The sequence below is a fragment of the Chenopodium album genome, chromosome 1 (assembly GCF_948465745.1).
Source record: "Chenopodium album chromosome 1, dcCheAlbu1.1, whole genome shotgun sequence".
Lineage (NCBI taxonomy): Eukaryota > Viridiplantae > Streptophyta > Magnoliopsida > Caryophyllales > Amaranthaceae > Chenopodium > Chenopodium album.
Window position 1 is genome coordinate 81,373,088 of NC_137834.1, and position 21,637 is coordinate 81,394,724.

Consider the following 21,637-nt stretch of genomic DNA (forward strand, 5'->3'; position numbering starts at 1 on the left):
CTGGGTGGTGGCTAGTGGATGTTTTGGTGAGTTGGGCAGTGGGTGGTGAAGTACGAGTTAGGTGGCTTTTTTTTTGTTTTTTTAAAAGAATTTTCCGACGGAATTTCCGTCGGGAATTTCCGGCGGAATACAGTCCGTCGGAATTTTCCGACGGATTCTCTCGGGCCTGAAAATCTATTCCGACGAAGTGATTTTCGTCGGAAAAGTGGTTCCGACGGAATGTTCGTCGGAAAAGGTAGTTTTTCCGACGAACTGTGTTGCGAAAACCAGTTCCGACGGAAATTCCGTCGAAAACAGGTTTTCCGACGGATTTTTTCCGTCGTTATTTCATTGTTTTCTAGTAGTGGTTGACTTGGTCACGTAACACTTAGTGACCATCACGTGGGAAAATTGTGAGGAAATTTGTGAAAGAAAAGCGTCATTAAGTGTCACGTTACGCCGGAGAATTTTGGTTAAACTCCTTCATAATCCGGCGTAAGGTAGTAAATTACAACATTTTAAAAAAATTAGGTAGTCAATTACAACATTTTTTTTAATAGGTAGTTTCTCGCAAATTCTAGACTATAATAGGTAGTTTTTCACAAAATTTCCTAAAAAGAATTTATAATTGTGTAAATTAATTTTCTAGTCATATTATCACTCAAAATATGTAAAATCTTTGTATTAACATAAAACAAACTACCAAAATTTAAATAATATAAACAAAAAAAAAAAAATCATATCTACAACAAAATTTAGTGGACTTTGTAATAATAAGACGGAGTATTCACATATACAGGGTTAATATTTGCAATCCTTAAGATTAGCTATATGTAACTTAAGATAATGTATTGTATAAAACTATAAAGGTACTGTACTATGTACTTAAGAAATGTTTAAGCGGGAAAAAAAATGAAGGAGAAACTGACACGTGTACAATTGGGGAAAGAGATGGTGTCATCATTTGTTATTTTAATATAGTTATTGATTATAGATATAAGTTTGAAGCATGTACTAAAAGACTATATTTGTTGAATTTGGCAATTTGCATGTGAAAGCAACCATTTAGGGTGTGTTCTATTCACCTGATTTTTACTTATATGAACTTATCTGAACTTGTCTGAACTTAACTGAACTTATTATCTGAACTTATCAACCCTTATCTGAACTTATTACACCTTGTTAACACTTATTTTCACTTATTTGACCTTATTAAACCTTATTAACACTTATAAGACTTTATTAGACATTATTTGTCATTCTTGAAACATATTGTGTAACATATTGGTAATATGAGTATATATATAACAATATATTAAAATAAAAGCAATAAAATATGAAAATATTAGCATTTTGATAATTTCAAATATTAAAAAAAATAAACACTGAAACAAGCAAAAGTGTATGTTGCAATAACACCAAATAAAATTTTAATCTTCTAATGCTTCATCATCATCATTCTCATCATCTCCTTCTTCTGTATCATCCTCTACGATACCTCCAACCGACTTCCATATATCTTTTGTTATTTTATCCGGAATACGGTTCATAGCTTTTTTCCTTTAGATATCATACAAATTATAATCTGCTCTAGTCTCCATTTCTTCAACCTCTTGAAATATTGGTATCCCTAATTCGTATAGACGGATAAAATTGTGAAGCGTAAATGTTGCAACAATGATAGACGGATAAACTTGTTGATTTGCTTAACTTTTATATAAGCAAAATTTATCTAGTCTTACCATAACTTATGAGTATAACGTTACTTTAATTTTATTTTTTATGCAAATGTTACTTTATTCTTATATGAAATCATGATAATAAAACACATAAAATTTTACAAAAAAAAAAGTGAAAAGCAATCTTGATTAGTAATAACTCTATATAAATATAATAAGTGGAAATAAGGTGAGGACAACGTTAACTTAGAACTTATTAACCCTTATCTGAACTTATCTGAACTTATTAACCCTTATCTGAACTTAACTGAACTTATTAAAGCCGAAATAAGTGAAAATAAAGTGAATAGAACAGACCCTTACTCATTCTAAAACACAGTGCACGTACATCAGAATGATTGAAGTAAATTAAATAAGCAAAATAAAACATATAATAAAATAAAATAATAACAAAAGCTTGCAAAGACTTTAATTTTAAATGACTAATTCAAAGTCTTTAGGAACATTTGTTGGTTACCAGTAGCTTAGGATTCTAATAAAGTAGAAAAGTGCTTGTTAGTGGATTAATATTTTATGCAGTGAATTATGATGTGGGAACGTGGGATTATGTTTCCCATTTATTTAGCTAATTCGTTAGTTTTTTACAATAATTGATGTATTTTTTTTATTATGATGTGGGAACGTGGGATTGAAACCATAATCGAAATTGAATTTTATGAAGAAACTTATACATTGAAGTCAAAATTGTAGATTAAAAATAAAATTAATAAAATAATTGATGACATTATATTCCCTCCGTATTTTAATAAGTATTACACTGATTGAATGCAGCCACGTTTTAATAAGTGTTATTCCGTGTATTTTTTTTTTGTAAAAAACTAAATTTTTATAGTAAATCTTTCTCTTTTCATGGTTCCCACCCAAATCTACTTATACTTTTTTTTTTTTTTAATTCATTCCTCTCACATTCATTACTTTTTAATAAATTGTTAACTCCACTATTTTTTTTATAATTTTTTAATACTCCAACTACTTCATTCACCTCTTACCCCGTATTTTATATGAGTCAATTAAAATGCCTAAAACTATATGACGGGGTCAAACTGTAACACTTATTCAAGCACAAAGAAAGTAAATAGAAGGAGGAAAAAATTTAATGTTAGAATGACACATAAGATATTTTGAGGATTAATATTGTCTGTAATATTTTGTTTTAATAATAGTTAAACGTAATACATTATGCTCTTGTTTCACATTCAAAGCATTATTAGAAACCAGTAAAATAAAGTAAAACATAGGCACGGTACCAAGATTCAAACTAGTGCGATGGTAAAATATCTAACACGAAATAAGCAACAGCAAAAGCAAAGATATATGAATATAGTGATTGCTGGATAGTAGAGTTTGTGAACATACTTGGGCGTTATAGGAGCTCAATTCATGAATTGAAGATTGCATGTTTCAATATGACGACCCACCAACTTCAACAGCCATTTTTGCCAATTCTTTCATTTTTGTTGCCCTATTTCTCATCTCCAAAGCCTCTTCACTCACCATAACTTTTCTTATTGCCTCCTTTATATCTTCCCATTTCACGTTCCCCTCCACTGTTTTGTTCCATTGCTTAGCTCCTACACCGACCCCGGTCTTTAATATTTCCGTCACCAATTTTTCATTCTTAAATTGTTCGGCGAATATTGGCCAAGTTATAATAGGAACCCCACATGATATGCCTTCTAAAATCGAGTTCCACCCACAATGTGTGACAAATGCTCCTATTGCTTCGTGGTCCAATATAAGCATTTGAGGTGCCCATCCCTTTATAACTAGTCCTTTTACTTTCATCCTCTTTTCAAATTCATGTAGTAACCATTCCTCATTTTTCTCATACCCACCATTCACACTATTCCTTCTCACCACCCATATAAAGTCTTGCTTGGATGCTTCTAGTCCCATCGCGATCTCTTGGAGTTGCAAGGTTGAGACTTCAGCTAAGCTACCAAAGCTAATGTAAACAACCGACTTAGGCTTCTTTGAATCAAGCCACTCAAGGCACTCATGCTCATCAATAGAAGAATCCTTCCCTCTTTGAAACTTAGCTTCTTTTCCGTGGTTGCATAGTGAAACAGGACTGTTGATGTTTAAAGATTTTGATGATGAGGAACTTAAGCTACAGCAAACTCATCTCATAAAGGCTTTTCAAGTGTTTGTTTAGTTTAGGTGAAATTGATCTTGGAGATGGAAGAAGTAACTGAAGCTAAGAAGACTTGAAGGAGTTCTTTATCAAGAAAGTTATTCAAAATAGAAGAAGAGTTCCCTCACAGGAACTGAGTTCCCTAACAGGAACGTTCCTTAATAGGAACTTGAAGATGGCTGGCTAAGATCTTTGGAGGAACTTAGTAAGCGTGGAGCCCAAGTAAACCTACCAGAACAAGAGCGCAGCGCAGCAATGTTTTAGTTAAGATTTTATCTTCTAGATTCGTTGTTAAAAATGTTAAGTAGGATATGCATGAAATTTATTAGAAGCGTGACAAGTTAGCTTGGCAAATAAATTAAAATCGGAAAAGATAAAAGATAGAAATCGAAAAAGATTTTCTTTAAATGTTTATTTCTTAAAATCAGTTTGTTAAAAAGATATTATGCTTTTTAACTTAATATTTCTATCTTATTTTTCTGAAAAGATTTTCTTCAAAGGATTTACTTAAAAACCGTGTTTTAAGATAAGTTAAGTTTTACTTATTTATCTTTATGAAAACCTACTTTCTATATGAGCAATGCTAGTATAAATAGTAGAGAAAAAAAAGGAGTTAAGGTTTTTTTTGTGAGTTTTTGCGTGAAGAATTACAGAGCTTTAATTGTGTAAGTTTGCCAAGCTTATAATCTTGTCATATTAGTTTCGGGTTTCATGCATAGCTTGCCTATCATATACTAGGTGTTTGTACTTGTAATTGGTTGGGGTTATTTGGGTGAGAGTATTTTTATTGCATACAGAGAGAGCTTCTGGTGAGAAGGGGAAAGATCTGTACTTAGGGAGTACGAGAGAAGTCTGAATATGGGACTTAGACTGGGTAGAACAGTGTTCTGTTCTGTAGCAAGCTCATTTAGGAACTTGTGAGTAGAGGCTTAATTATAATAGGTTGTAACTTGGTGTTTGCTCTATTATAGTGGAAGTGTTTGTGTTTGAAATCCCTAAGGTAGGGTCGAGGTTTTACTTCTAGTTGGGCACTAAAAGGTTTCCTCGTAAAATCCTGTGTGCATTGCAAGTTCCTATCTTATTCTGTTTTATATTTGCAAAAGTTGTCATTAGGAACTCATCTACAATTCACCCCCCCTCTTGTAGAGTTCATCTCAACTAACAATTGGTATCAGAGCACGGTTCTCACGTGCAAGCAGATAACTTTGCTGAGTAAGTTCCTGGAGAGATGAATTACAAGGAGAAACTTGAAGAAGGGTACTCAACCCAACGTCCACCTATGTTCAATGGTAAGTTTTATGCCTACTGGAAGAACAGGATGGAGATATTCATCAAGGCTGAAAATTACCAGGTTTGGCGTGTAATTCAAACTGGTGATTTTGAAATAAATCAAACCAATGACAAACATGAGGTAGTTTCTAAATCCATTTCTGATTATGATAAAGAAGATAATCAGAAACTTGAAATGAATGCTTTAGCTATAAAGTATCTGCACTGTGGACTTGGACCTCATGAACATAATCGTATCATGGGATGCAAGTCTGCCAAACAGATTTGGGATTTGCTACAGGTAACTCATGAAGGTACTAACGAGGTAAAACGTTCTAAAATAGATTTATTGATGTCTAGGTATGAAAGGTTTGAAATGCAATCTAAAGAAACCATAGAAGAGATGTTTACTAGATTCAATGATATTATTAATGAACTGAACTCCCTTGGCAGGCATATTCCTATTGATGAACAGGCAAGGAAGATCTTAAGAAGCCTACCACAAGATGAACGCTGGAGATCCAAGGTTACTGCTATGCAGGAAGCTAAGGACTTCACCAAGTTTAATATGGAACAACTAGCTGGATCATTGATGACTCATGAACTTCTTCTGAGTTCCAATAATGAAAGTTCCAGAAGTAAAAGTCTTGCACTCAAGGCTCAAGACTCAGAAGAATCAGAAGTTGATGAGGAAGAGATGGCTATGCTAGTGAGGAAATTTAAAAGGATGATGAATAACAAGAAGTTCGACAGGAACAAGAAGTACACGAGTTCCAGAAACACAACGTGCTTCAAGTGTGGGTCAAAAGATCACTTCATTAAGGATTGTCCTGTACAGGATGGAGAGAAAGGAAAGACAAAAGGCAAGGAGCAAGCTAAAGAGTCAAAAGTCTATAAGCCTTACTTTACTAAGGACAATGTGAAGAAAGCAATGCTAGCTGCCTGGGGCGATACAGATTCAGAAGAAGAGGAGGACCAACCATCAGAATAAACCGCTCATTTATGTCTAATGGCAAAAACTGATGAAGCTGCCAAACTAAAGGAGCTTGAGTCTGAGGTATGGTTCTCTTACAATCAATTAAAACATCTGTCTAAAGAGAATCTGATAAATACTGTTTTGGAAATTCAAGAAGATTTAAAGGAATTGCATAGATCCAAACAGCAAAGTGATAAAGCTTTAGTAACTTACAAAGAGAACAGTGAATGGGTTGATAACATGAAGTTTGACATTCAATACAGGTTCTTTAGTCTGTTTGATGATAATAAAATTTTAAAAGAGACTATTGAAAATCTGAAACATGATAACATACTTCTAAACGTGGAATTATCTTTGCTAAAGCTTAGTGTAGATACTCCTAACTCTGAAGTTCCTCCACTTACTGAATATCCGAATTTTGAAAAATTAAAATATGATTTGGAAGATTTAAAAACGGATAAAGAACGTCTTAAGGGGGAACTTGAGAGAGCTAGGAAAGGCAAACAACCACTAGAGTATAGAGTTCCTGATTGGATCACTAAAGCTCAGACCAAGAGAACTGAAGGTTTAGGTTTTAAGAAGAAGTTCCAGAAAGAAAAGAAATATGTCAATTTGCCTAGTAGTATTGTTTGTTATTTCTGTGGCAATACTGGACATAAGCAGGTGAAATGTCCTAATAAAGAGAAGTGCACTCAGAAGAATGTCAAACATATAGAACAAATCTGGGTTAAGAAAAATGAATCAACTCCTGTTATACAGGAACCCAAGGAAACCTGGGTTCCTGACTCTAACGTTTAATTCTTCTTGCAGGTTCCAGTGAGGGGGAACAACACTTGGTACCTCGACAGTGGTTGTTCTAAGCACATGACTGGAGATAAAATTAGATTTCTCTCACTGGATGCCTACTATGGTGGAACTGTGACCTTTGGTGACAATATGAAAGGTGATATAATTGCTATTGGAAAGATAGGAAGGTCACGTTCCCATGCCATTGATAATGTATTTTTAGTCGAGGGCCTCAAAAACAATTTGTTAAGTATTTCACAATTTTGTGACAAAGGTAATTCTGTCAGCTTTACTTCAAATAAGTGTAGAATCATCCACAATGACACTGGGAACATTATTTTAGAAGGAACTCGGAAAGGGAACACATATGTTGTGGATCTTAACGAGGTTCCTAACAGCAGTTTAACATGTCTTAGTGTTATTGAGGATGATCCTCTTTTATGGCACAAAAGATTTGGCCATGCAAGCTTTTCTTTACTTGATAAACTAAGATCTAAGAACTTAGTGGAAGGACTTCCTTGCATTAAGTTCTTGTATGACAAAGTGTGTGAAGCTTGTGCTAGAGGTAAACAGACCCGAATTTCTTTCAAGTCCAAAAAGATGGTAAGTACCAAAAGGCCTTTGGAACTCATTCATATGGATCTCTGTGGTCCAATGAGAATCCAAAGTATAAGTGGTAAGAAATATGTAATGGTTATTGTTGATGATTTTTCAAGGTTCACTTGGGTTTTCTTTCTTGTAAGAAAGGATGAAACGTTTGATGAGTTTGTTGCTTTTGTAAAGAAAGAACAGAGAAGAACAGGTAATCATTTGATACATCTTAGATCAGACCATGGAACAGAATTTGAGAATTCTAAATTTGATGAATTCTGTACTGAGTATGGTATGGATCAAAATTTCTCTGCCCCAAGAACTCCACAACAAAATGGGGTAGTGGAACGCAAGAATAGGAGTCTTGAAGACATGGCAAGGACAATGCTGATATCAAGCAGGCTGCCTAGGAACTTCTGGGCCGAGGCAGTGAACACAGCATGTTATATACTCAACAGAGTATCTGTTAGAGCCATCACTAACAAAACTCCATATGAACTTATGAAAGGGAGAAAACCTAATATTTCTTACTTTAGATCTTTTGGTTGCAAATGTTTTGTTCACAATAACGGTAAAAGAAACTTGGGAAAGTTTGATGAACGTAGTGATGAGGAAGTATTCCTAGGATATGCCTCAAATAGAAAAGCTTACAGAGTGTATAATAAAAGAACAATGTGTGTTGAGGAGTCTGTACATATTATATTTGATGAGACTGGAAATTTGGTTGATGTACAGGATTGTGATGATGATTTCGAGATTGGACTTGTGCGTAAGTAGAATCCAGATGAGGAACCAGCATCACTGCAGAAGCAGCAAGTTGAAATTGCAGAAGTAACGAATCCTGAAGCAAATGCTGAACCAGAGTTGGAGAATGCACCAGGAACTCCACTTCAAGAACAGACTGAAAATCATAATGAAGGCCAAAATGTGGAAACTCCTGAAGAAGATCAACCTGAGATCCAGAATCAAGTTCCCACAGAAGAACTAGTCAAAAATAATGAAGAGAGATTATATCCAATCAAAGATTTCACCCCAAGGCCCTGGAAACATCAGAAATCTCATCCAGTTGATGCAATCATGAGTGACATAACAAAAGGAACTCAAACCAGATCTCAGCTTAGGAACTTCTGTGCATTCAATGCTTTCCTCTCTTCCATGGAACCTAAAAATTATGTTGAGGCTTTGACTGACGCTGACTGGATTAATGCTATGCAAGCTGAACTAAATGAATTTGAAAGAAATAAACTTTGGCATCTGGAACCTAGACCAAAAGACAAGAAGTCCATTGGACTAAAATGGGTATTCAGAAACAAACTAGATGAACATGGTATTATTGTCAGGAACAAAGCAAGACTAGTTGTACAAGGTTTCAACCGGCAAGAAGGAATAAACTATGAAGAAACATTTGCACCTGTAGCCAGGTTAGAGGCTATTCGTTTACTTATTGCTTTTGCTGCTTATATGGGATTTAGGCTTTACCAGATGGATGTCAAATGTACATTCTTAAATGGATACTTAAATGAGGAAGTCTATGTGGAACAGCCTCCTGGATTTGAAAATCCAGAGTTCCCAAACCATGTCTATAAGCTTGACAAGGCTCTTTATGGGTTAAAGCAAGCTCCTAGAGCATGGTATGAAAGATTATCTAAGTTCCTTTTGGCTAATGGTTTTAAACGTGGTAAAATTGATAAAACATTGTTTTTAAAGTCAAATGGAACTGATATCTTAGTTGTACAAATTTATGTTGATGATATTTTATTTGGTGCAACTAACGAATCTTTATGCAAGTATTTTGCTGACCTTATGAGTGGAGAATTTGAAATGAGCATGACTGGAGAATTAAATTTCTTCCTTGGCTTGCAAATCAAGCAAACTGAAGAGGGAATCATGATTCATCAGCAAAAATATATTAAGGAACTGATCAAGAAATACAAGTTGGAAAATGCCAAAACCAATAATACTCCGATGGGAATTGCTACTAGATTAGATGAGGATCCATCTGGAACTTGCATAGATCAATCTATGTATCGAGGTATGATAGGCTCACTACTCTACTTAACTGCTAGTAGACCTGACATATCTTTTAGTGTAGGTCTGTGTGCCAGGTTCCAAGCAAATCCAAAGGAGTCTCACTTGACAGCAGTAAAACGAATTTTAAGATACTTGAAAGGAACTGATGATTTGAGTCTCTTCTATCCCAGAAGTGACTCTTTTGATTTAAATAGTTTTACTGATGCTGACTATGCAGGTGATTTGGTTAATAGAAAAAGCACTTATGGTATGGTACAATTTTTAGGTCCTTGTTTAGTTTCTTGGGGTTCCAAGAAACAAAACACAGTTGCTTTATCTACAGCAGAAGCTGAATATGTGGCAGCAGCAGCATGTTGCTCACAAGTTCTATGGATAAAACAACAGGTCAGAGATTTTGGTATTATTTTTAAATGTGTACCTATTTACTGTGATAATACAAGTGCTATATGTATTTCTAAGGATCCAGTTCAACACTCAAAGGTAAAACATATCCACATTAGGCATCACTTTCTAAAAGATAATGTGGAGCAAGGGAATATTAAGTTAGGAATTTTGTCAAACTGAAAATCAAATCGCAGATATTCTAACCAAGCCCTTGAACAGAGAAAGGTTTGAAAAATTGAGACTGGAACTTGGGATGATCAAGCTGAAGTACTAGCTTCTGAAGTTCCAAGATATGGCAAAGTCAAAAATAATGTAAATAAAGCAAAAAGAGCATTTAACACAATTTTGGTGTGCTAAACATAGCTGAAGTGTCACCGTTGTTAATTACTGAAGGTAAGTTCATTAAACGCTCAATTAATTTTGCTAGTAGTAATGTACATTGTATATGTGTAGAAAGCGTGTTCCAATTGCGTATTTGTGAACAGTGATCTTGTTTTGAAAGTTAAATGAATTTGGAAAGAAAATGAATTTTGGTAAATTCTTCCTGCGTGTTTTATTTTTGGAAAATTCGTTGAACTTGTTCAATTAATGACTGCTCTGTAAACCCTTTAAATTCCTTACACCGCTTCATTAATTATAAAAGGAACCCACAACCACCTTACATCATCACGCTGTCAAAATCATTTACTCCACTGTGAAAAAATTCTACACTATTCTAAAACCCTCTTGAAGAAGAAACCATGGCCATAATCACCTCACTAAGCTCGTCTGAAAACTCACACCACAACCATTCCTCTGAACAAGAAGAAGTTTCATCACTTCCGATTGTCTCTCACACTGAAACTCAAATCATAAACCCACCATCATCCACCATGCAAAACCCTAACCCCGAACAATTAGAAAACTTCACCAAGTCAGTGCTTGACAAATTGAGAGAGTGGAAGGCTAAGAAAGATCAAGAAAAGTCACTGGAGGATCACATTGAGGAAGTTGAGGAGTTTGCTCACAATTTGGAAGAGGAGGGTTCTGAAAAAGAGAAATCGGAGGACGAGGAAGAAATTGATCAAGCTGAGCTTGAAGTTCAAGCTGATAGGTATGTGGTTGGTCATCGTATTGATTTAGATTGGTGTAGGAGTGCTAGATTTCTAGAATTTATTGATTTAATTAAGTTCCAAGGCTGGGAGTATTTGTTGGTTAAAGTTTCTAATAATTTGATGTATTCGAGTGCTATGACTGAATTTTGTCAAAATTTTGAAGCGAAATTGGGAATAATAACTAGTAAGGTTAGTAAAGTGAATATTGAATTAAATGTGGAAACACTAAGCAAAATTCTGAGAACCCCTATGGAAGGGTATGAGACTTACATTAAGGGTAAGTCAAGTGTCAAGGTTGGAAATTACTTGAGTGGTGACATAGTGGAAGCCCTAGGAGGAAAAAGGGGGAAGAACATTATGAGTCATAATGATCCGAGTCCTTTAAATAAATTGTTGTTCAATCTTGTTAAGAAGACCATCTTACCAAGAACTGCAAAGAAGGGTGAAGCTTGTTTGATGGACATGGCTGTAATTTTCTGTCTATCAAGGAGGATTAAAATTAATTTTCCCTCACTTATGTATCAGCACTTGGTACATTGTGTTCCAAGTGGAACAAAAGTTGGATATGGTGCTATTCTGTCTACAGTTTTTGAGAGTCTTGGTGTTAAGCTTAAAGGGAAGTATGTGGGCATGGATGAGAAGCCAAAGAATGTGATTGATGCTGATACTCTGGCAGGTCTAAGCTTAGAGGTAGTTCAGGGTAAGATTCAGAAGTTAGAGAAGGAAGAAGAGAAGGCTGAGAAGTCAACAAGAAAGAGAAAACAAAGGGAAGTGAGTGATAAACCTGTTAGGAAGAGCAGGAGATTATCTGAAAGTGCTCTGCCTCAGACCAGCATGGAGAAACCATTGGAGCTGGATACTGATGACAAAGTACTTGAAGGGCAAGTGGCTGAATTGGTTGATAGAATGGAGAGGGTTGAAATTCAAGCCAAGGAATCTGCTGGGAAGGTTCAGTTTCAGAAGTTGGAAAAACAGGTGCAGGAGCAGGGGAAGGCACTAAAAGAACTGAAGAAATCAGTGCAGGCACAGGACAAGGTTCTGAAGGAACAGGAGGTGAAGTTCCAACAGAAACTGGAGAGTCTTGAGCAAAGGTTGGAAGCTCTCATTGCACAACAGAAGGAAGACAGCAAGCAAATTCTGGACCTCTTGCAGACCTAGTCATTTCCTTTTTAGCTTTCATAAAAATAGCCTATCCTAACTTCCTTAGCAGTCATGAACATTTTCAGTTTGCTTTTCATGTTTAAATATTTTGGTTTGTAAAAACTTAAGCAGGATGATTAATCTCTTTTGTTTTTAATGAATGCTTTTGGAACTGTCTATACATATATACTCTTGTCTATTATGAATGCTTAAACAGGAGAGTGGAACTTTCCTAAGGGAAGTTAGCAGCGCTGCCTTCAGTTTCCCACACTCGATGAATTGCTTGTGGGGCTGTGGGTAGATGCTTGATAAACTTGAAAAAGCAGGACTTTTTGATAATGCCAAAAGGGGGAAAATAAGAAGCAAACATATGGAGGCTAAAGTTGTTATGGGTTCCAGTTGATAAAGTATCAGAACTTTCTTCTGATATGATGCTAATAGCTTAGTTTACTTTCTGTCTTAGTTATTTTTGCTTTTGGTTTTTGTTTTTATTCAGTTGTGTGTTTATTTTCTGTTAATAATTTTAAAATACAAAAATACGACCTTTTATTTGGTTTTAACTTTCTCAAGAGTTTGCTTAAGTTTGTCATCATCAAAAAGGGGGAAATTGTTGATGTTTAAAGATTTTGATGATGAGGAACTTAAGCTACAGCAAACTCATCTCATAAAGGCTTTTCAAGTGTTTGTTTAGTTTAGGTGAAATTGATCTTGGAGATGGAAGAAGTAACTGAAGCTAAGAAGACTTGAAGGAGTTCTTTATCAAGAAAGTTATTCAAAATAGAAGAAGAGTTCCCTCACAGGAACTGAGTTCCCTAACAGGAACGTTCCTTAATAGGAACTTGAAGATGGCTGGCTAAGATCTTTGGAGGAACTTAGTAAGCGTGGAGCCCAAGTAAACCTACCAGAACAAGAGCGCAGCGCAGCAATGTTTTAGTTAAGATTTTATCTTCTAGATTCGTTGTTAAAAATGTTAAGTAGGATATGCATGAAATTTATTAGAAGCGTGACAAGTTAGCTTGGCAAATAAATTAAAATAAAAAAAGATAAAAGATAGAAATCGAAAAAGATTTTCTTTAAATGTTTATTTCTTAAAATCAGTTTGTTAAAAAGATATTATGCTTTTTAACTTAATATTTCTATCTTATTTTTCTGAAAAGATTTTCTTCAAAGGATTTACTTAAAAACCGTGTTTTAAGATAAGTTAAGTTTTACTTATTTATCTTTATGAAAACCTACTTTCTATATGAGCAATGCTAGTATAAATAGTAGAGAAAAAAAAGGAGTTAAGATTTTTTTTGTGAGTTTTTGCGTGAAGAATTACAGAGCTTTAATTGTGTAAGTTTGCCAAGTTTATAATCTTGTCATATTAGTTTCGGGTTTCATGCATAGCTTGCCTATCATATACTAGGTGTTTGTACTTGTAATTGGTTAGGGTTATTTGGGTGAGAGTATTTTTATTGCATACAGAGAGAGCTTCTGGTGAGAAGGGGAAAGATCTGTACTTAGGGAGTACGAGAGAAGTCTGAGTGTGGGACTTAGACTGGGTAGAACAGTGTTTTGTTCTGTAGCAAGTTCATTTAGGAACTTGTGAGTAGAGGCTTAATTATAATAGGTTGTAACTTGGTGATTTCTCTATTATAGTGGAAGTGTTTGTGTTTGAAATCCCTAAGGTAGGGTCGAGGTTTTACTTCTAGTTGGGCACTAGAAGGTTTCCTCGTAAAATCCTGTGTGCATTGCAAGTTCCTATCTTATTCTGTTTTATATTTGCAAAAGTAGTCATTAGGAACTCATCTACAATTCACCCCCCCTCTTGTAGAGTTCATCTCAACTAACAAGGACCTATATGCCATGCCCTTCTACCCATAACCTTTTTATAATACTTAGCGTAATCAGGCTCTAGCTCATAAAAGCTATTTACAATAAAACCATAGCTCCTCGCCTCAGCCTCCATCGCACGACCGAATAACTTCTTCCATTCATCATTGATGTGCTTATCTCCTAGCCCTCTCAAGGATGTAGGTAATTGAGATAGTGTAAGTTTTATTTAATGAGGAAGGTGTGGGACGACGAATTCCTCCTCATCGGATGAACATGATTTATAAGGCTCATACTTACCTAGTGCTTGCATCAAACATTGTGAAAAGTAGCTAGTTCCATGAAATACTAACCTCGGAATGTTAAATTTGGATGCAACATTAGTAGCAAAAGGAAACAACATACATATCAGCAACTAGGCAATTAGGCTTGTATTTCTCTATCACTTTCTCTAGTGATTCTTGTAGCATCTCGGTGGCCTCCATAAATTTCATAGTCATTTCTTCTGACGTTAATTGCTCTAAATTTTCGACTCCCTCAGGAAGGCCAGCTTCCTTCGAATAAAATGGAATGATTTCAATGTTGATATTTCGGATGATATACTACAAGAGGGGGGGTGAATTGTAGTATGTTCCTAGTGCCTACTTTTTGCGGAATATAAAACTGATTGCTGTTAGGAACTTAGACAATGCAAAGGGGATTTTACGAGGAAACCATCCAGGGCCCAACTGGAAGTAAAACCTCGACCCTACCTTAGGGATTTCAAACACAAACCACTTCACTATAATAGGGCAAACACCAAGTTACAAACTATTAGAAACAGACCTTTATTTCACAAGTTCCTCACTGGACTTGCTACTTGATAGGACTCTATCCTACCCAATCTAAGCACCACACTTAAATTCACTCGTACCACCAAAACACTACACGTAATGCCAAAGTACTAAATACTTGTACCACCTAAGTACAAAACCCACAACTTCACCTAGAAGCTCACACATTGCACTCTTAATATAATTATAACGAGAATCCTCACGAACTCTCACACCCCAATACATAAAACACTCAAAACCCTTTTTCCCAATTACAAGATCTCAAAGAGTAACTCTAAATACATACCAATAAATAAAGAGATAAAACTAATATGCTGGACATTCGAGATCTGTCTGGAACTTACTAGACGAACTGTAACTGGAACTTGACTGGAACTTCGACCTGGAGGTTTGACTTAGCTTCGTGGTGAAGGATGAAACTATTAAGCACGACCACTAAGCTTCATCAGCCTCGAATTTGAATGAATACATATGAGCATATTTATAGTACACCCAAATCATCCTTTTCGTAAAAGATAAGTTTTATTAAAAGATAGAAATAAAAGATATTTTCCAAAAATAAGTTTTCCAAAAATATATCTTTTGTTGAGAATATATTCTATCAATAATAATAAGATATATTTACCATAAAATCAGATTTTATCTAAATCTTATATTTTCCAAATATACTAATATATCTTTTTAACAAAAGATATACTTACCATAACTTTTTATAAAAGATATACTTCCCATATCTTTTTACAAAGATATATTTACCATATCTTTTAACAAAAGATATACTTTCCATAAAATTAAATTTTATTTCAAACTTATTTTATAGAAAATATTTTTCCAAAAATAACTTATCTTTTTCCAAAAGGGATTTATTAGAAAATAAATATTTTTATTCTGTAAAACCAAATCCCTAAAAGATATGCACGTATTAGGTAAATATTTATATCATTAAATTCGACCTGCGACCTTTAACGACGTGCATACCAAAGTTCCGATTAGGTTTCGGAACTCTGACAGTCTCTGAGTTCCTGACAAGTCAGTAACTCTAATTTCATTGACTATCATGAGTTCACCTTGGTTCTTTAGACTTGTTCCAGACTAACTTTTATGTCCAACATACTTACATGAATCCTAGAGCGATATCCTTCGATTTCTCCGTTTTCATGTTGTTTCTTTGAAACTCTTGTTATGGAATCTTGTAGTATTGATGTATTCTAGATCTCGGGGCAAGTTCCTGTTAGGGAACTTAGATAGTTCTTGTTAGAGAACTAAGTTCCTGTTAGGGAACTCTTCATGTACCTGTTAGGGAACATGGAACTCTTCATGTACCTGTTAGGGAACATATTCCGGCTTTCATGGGAAAGCCTGCCGAAAGTTCCTTCTGGATCTTGTTAGAGAATACCTTCAGGTTCCTTCGTGGTTTGGTTCTCATGGGAGAACCTGCTTTAGCTTCATTCATTCTCTCTTATTCCTCTTGAAGTCTTCTATGTTCCAACCCATTGACTTCACCTAAGTCAGTTCCTGTCTTCACATAAACACTTAAGAGAAACATTAGATTGAAGTTTGTTTGTCATAAACAAACTTCAAGTGAGAGAACTAATTAAACTTAAAGCTTATGTAAATACTCCTACAAATATATAACTCATGTATGCATAGTGTACTTACCTCATGAAGCTAACTTATGCAAACACCTATTTACATAGTTACCTTCATGGTTCCTTAGCCATCATCATGCTTATCAACCATAACACTCATCATTGTTCTTGTTCTTCTATTGCTTATCATATATTGCTTAAGTTCCTTATATACTTGTCATTGCTCAGGTTCCTTGTATCATGTTCCAAGTATAACTTGTTCTTTCTATGCACAACTTAACAAACACGTTAGATAGATAATCATCATTAGTTTACAATCATCAAAACCTTATTACTCAACAAATGTCGATTGGAGGACTGACATTTTTGTAACTTTGTAGTGGTTTAGTGAAGGTTGGTGCATTAAGAGGTGTTGTGACTATGGTGGTTTTGACATGATGTGTTGTGAAAATTTTCGCGATGTCTAAGGTTGGGATCATATGGCCAGCGGCCATTAGTGGAAAGAAGAGTACATGAAGCCTTTGTGGTTCTTCGGCTATCATTTTTCTTATGTTAGGGATTTTGTTGTTTACTTAGCTTATACTTATAGAGCTATTTATGAAAGGGAAGAAAATATTATGTTACTCCAAAAATCTGCAATCTGCTTTGAATTTATTGTTTAGATTAATGGAAAAAGGACAGTATAAAGTTGAGCATTCTAAATAATCTTGGAATGTTATGGTAGTGGGAAATCTTCGAGCACCAAAAACCATTGTCACTTGAATGATTTCAACGTAGAAATTGTGTAAAATTTGCGTAGCTAAAAGTAGACGATTGATGAGTTTAGGTTAGGTGAAATTATAGAATACTTAATAATAATATTAATAAATGAAAAACAAAACTATGTCCTTTCCACCTTATACTTATTTACACATATATTATACGAAAACTTTAATGAAATTATAATGCGCTTATTTTGAAAGTGATTTTTGTTAAACCAATAAGGCAATAATTGATATGATTGGAAAATTGATTTTGGCATGCTAATTATGAGAGCATGGTTTCCACTTTCCAGCTTTCTTCTCACATACAGAGTACTATAAATTGTTTAAAAAAAATACAAGTACTATATTATTGTAATAACATAAAATAGAGTTACGTAAAAGTACATAATTTACAATTATCATTAAAAAAAAGGAAATTTTGCAAAAAACCACCTTTTATAAGTAATTTTTTGCCAGAAATCACGTTATAATTTTTTTTTTTTTGCAATAACACACCTTAATCAAAATTTTTTTGCAATGCCACACCTATGGCAAAAAAAGAGGGTTTAGCCATGTTTTTAAGCGTTGACCCGACCACGTGCGAGGCACATGACGCAATCCACCAGAACGCTACCAAAGAGAGTGGTTTCGGTGGCAGTAGGATGGGTAAGGCGGCGGTTTTGGTGGGGTGGGTAAGGAGGTTTCAGTTGCGTTCTGGTGGTTGGCGTAGTTGGAGAGTGGTTTTCAGAGGTCACGTGCCTTTCACATCAGGTCAACGCCGAAAAATAGGGTCAAACCTCTTTTCTGGCCAAAAGTGTGTCATTGCCAAAAAAAAAAAATAATTAAGGTGTGTCATTGAAAAAAAAAATTTGATTAAGGTATGTCATTGCAAAAAAATAATAATAATAATAATAATAATAATAATAATAATAATAATAATAATAATAATAATAAGAAGGTGGTTTCTTGCATAAATTTCTTATAAAAGGCATTTTTTGTAAAAATTCCTTATAAATAACGGGAAAATTTATCTGGAAGGGACTTATATGTTCACTATTTTGTCTAGAATGACCTTATATGCTGAAAGTTGTCTAAAAGAACCTTATAAGTATGTTTTGTTATTTGGAAGGACCTTGACATCGGAATTCGGCGTTTGACTTTGACTCTCCGACATTGACCCTCCACGTGCATGTCACATGACATTAAAAAAAAATACCCTCTCCCTTTTTTCCCCTTAACATTGGAATCCGACGTTTGACTTTGCTAGTGTTTTGAAGGTTAGGGTTGGAGGGAAAAGGGAAAAAAAGGGAGAGGGTAATTTTTTTAATGTCACGTGACATGCACATGGGGGTCAACGCCGGAGAATCAAAGTTAAACGCCTGATTTCGATGTCAATGTCTTTATAAACAACAAAACATACTTATAAGGTCATTTTAGACAACTTTCAGCATAAAAGGTCTTTACAGACAAAATAGTGAATATATTAGTCCCTTTTAGACAAATTTTTCTAAATAACGTTCATTTTGAATGAATAAATACAAATGAAAAGGAATAAGGAAAAATGAAGACCCAATGAGGTAGGATCAACATAAATAACTTGTAACTAGGAGATGCTAAGAAATTACGTTAAATCTTCTATTTTCCTTGGTTTTCTTTAGGTGTATTAGTATGTAACATTTTCATTTTCATGTGCCGCTAAGCAGAGCAGAAGGTATTCGATTCATTAATTTCAAGTTCCTATAGCACTTTAAACTGAATGGGAAGATTAAAATCATTAAATGTTTTTTTTAGTGTTCAGAGAACCACAATGATGCGGGTGAGAATCGATCATAAGATCTCCTGGAATCGGGAGGAAAACTCTAACCACTTGAGTTATCCCTCACTCTCTAAATCATTAAATGTGATATTATGCACACTATTTTCTTGTTAACTTGTACAAAACCATACCATAACCAAGTTCAGAACAAGTGATCACTTGTAGAACTTATGGTTTATTTTATACGTACTTACTGATTCATGGCGTTGACTTTATCAAAATATAGACAGCAAAAAGTCCTTGTAAAAAATCAGGATACATGTCACCTAGCTCTTCTCTTCAAATTCAAAAACATGTGATTTTTGGCTAAATTTTTTTTTTAACTGTTTCAAAACATGTTGATCAAAATACTTATTTGGGCTTGTGCTACACCCGTCTAGACGTTTGTAAAAGAGAAAATCTATCTCGCAAATCTAAGGAACTTCCATTGTAAGAGTAATAATCACTTATAAAATGTATAGCTCTGTCATCAACATGTGTTGTTTGAGAATTGAGAATACTACGAGTATACTACTTCAACATCATTACATACCAACACTTTAAAGTATTAATCCAAATTTGATCTAGTAGAAAGGAAAGTACCTTACAATCATGAGTTTGAAGGTTCAATTCCCACTAATGAGAATTTGGGGTAGTGGGATTTCGCTAACTTTCTCCCACTCTCCCAAATTGTCCAGCCCACTTACTCGGGCCGAGTTGAACCGTGAGGGTTTTGGCCCTATAGGGATCTTCATTCTTAACAACCAAACCAAATAAAAACTAAGAAACAGCAGATTATAGGCAAGCAACCATGATTCAAATTCTTACTATATATCACAATATCCAACCCACATAGGCGGATCTATGAAGGGGCCTGGGTGGCACCGCCCCCCCCCCCCCCCCAAATTTTTTATTTTTTATTTAAGTAAATATATAAATTTATAGGTTAAATACAATTTTTATGCAATAAATAACATTAAATTAGCTTTGTTATAGTGGTAATGCATTGAGTTTGGACTAAAAGTCTTAGGTTCAAGCCCTTATACAAACATTTTATTTAATTTTTTTATTTAGTGCCCCTCCACACTAAATATTCTAATGTAATAATTTAACATCTTACAAAGATCTATAGTTGTTTAAACAACGAAGTTATTAATTAATATTGTGAATAGCAAAATCACAGATGTAAAGATTTTAGCAATTTAATTATACTAGGTGCTCGTGAATATAATTAGGCATTATAGGAGCTCAATTCATGTATTAAGGATTGCATGTTACAATATGATGACCCACCAACTTCAAAAGCCACTGTTGCCAAATCTTTCAACTTCTTTGCCCGAATTCTCATCTCTAAAGCTTCTTCACCAACCATAACTTTTCTTATAGCCTCCTTTATATCTTCACGTTTCACATTCCCCTCCATCACTCTATTATGTTGCTTAGCACCCACACCAACCCCGGTGTTTAATATCGATGTGATGTATTTTTCATTACAAAATTGTTCGGCAAATACTGGCCAAGTTACCATAGGAACTCCACATGATATGCCTTCTAAAGTCGAATTCCACCCACAATGTGTCACAAATGCTCCTATAGCTTCGTGGTCCAAAATTAGCATTTGAGGTGCCCATCCCCTTATAATTAGTCCTTTTCCTTCCATCCTCTTTTCAAATTCGTGTAGTAACCACTCATTTTTCACCTCCTCATCACCATTCACCTTATTGTTTGTCCTCACCACCCAAATAAAATCTTGCTTGGAAGCTTCTAGACCCATTGCAATCTCTTCGAGTTGCAAGGTTGAGGCTTCTACTAAGCTACCATGGCTAATATAAACAACTGACCTAGCCTTCTTTGTATTGAGCCACTCGAGGCACTCATGCTCACTAATAGAAGAATCCTTCCCCCTTTGGAACTTAGCTTCTTTTCCGTGGTTGCATAGTGAAACAGGACCTATATGCCATGCCCTTCTACCCATAACCTTGGTATAATACTCAGCGTAATCAGGCTCTAGCTCATAGAAGCTATTTATAATAAACCCAAAGCTCCTCTCCTCAGCATCCTTAGCAAGACTTAGTTTTTTCATCATTTCATCATTGATCTGTTTATCTCCTAGCCCTCTCATGGATGGATGTAATTGAGATGTTATAAATTTTATCTCATGAGGAAAGTGGGGGACGACGAATTCCTCCTCATCGGACAAAACTTGTTTGTGAGGCTCATACTTAAATATTGCATGCATCAAACATTGTGAAAAGTAACTAGTGCCATGAAATACTAACCTCGGTATGTTAAATTTTGCTGCTACATCAGTAGCGAAAGGCAAGAACATATCAGCAACTAGGCAATTAGGCTTGTGTTTCTCTATCACTTTCTCTAGTGATTCTTGTAGCACATAGGTGGAATTTACAAACTTCAAAGCCATTTCATCTGAAGTAAATTGCTCAAAGTTTTCGACTCCCTCAGGATAGCCTGCTTCTTTAGAATCAAATGGGATGATTTCAACATCAATTGGAGGACCAACATTCTTATAACTTTCTAGTGGTTTTGTGAAGATTGGTGCATTATAAGGAGTTGTGACTATGGTAGCTTTGACGTGGTGTGTTGAGAAAATTTTCGCTATGTCTAAGATTGGGATCATATGGCCAGCGGCCATAAGTGGAAAGAAGACTATGTGAAGCCTTTGTGATTCTTCAGCAACCATTTTTATTTTATTTAAAGCTAGGGATTATGTTGCTTAGA

The 21,637-nt window shown here is 34.9% G+C and overlaps 1 protein-coding gene and 1 pseudogene across 1 annotated transcript; both read right to left on the reverse strand.

Moving 5' to 3' along the window:
• Positions 1–3,119: 3,119 nt before the first annotated feature.
• On the reverse strand, positions 3,120–16,902 carry LOC145636765 (scopoletin glucosyltransferase-like; annotated as a pseudogene).
• A 3,128-nt stretch (positions 16,903–20,030) lies between these two features.
• On the reverse strand, positions 20,031–21,614 carry LOC145558437 (scopoletin glucosyltransferase-like). The gene has a single exon (XM_081619685.1). It carries the CDS (start codon positions 21,597–21,599, stop codon positions 20,130–20,132), a length of 1,470 nt encoding a protein of 489 aa, XP_081475811.1. The 5' UTR covers positions 21,600–21,614; the 3' UTR covers positions 20,031–20,129.
• Positions 21,615–21,637: the final 23 nt, after the last annotated feature.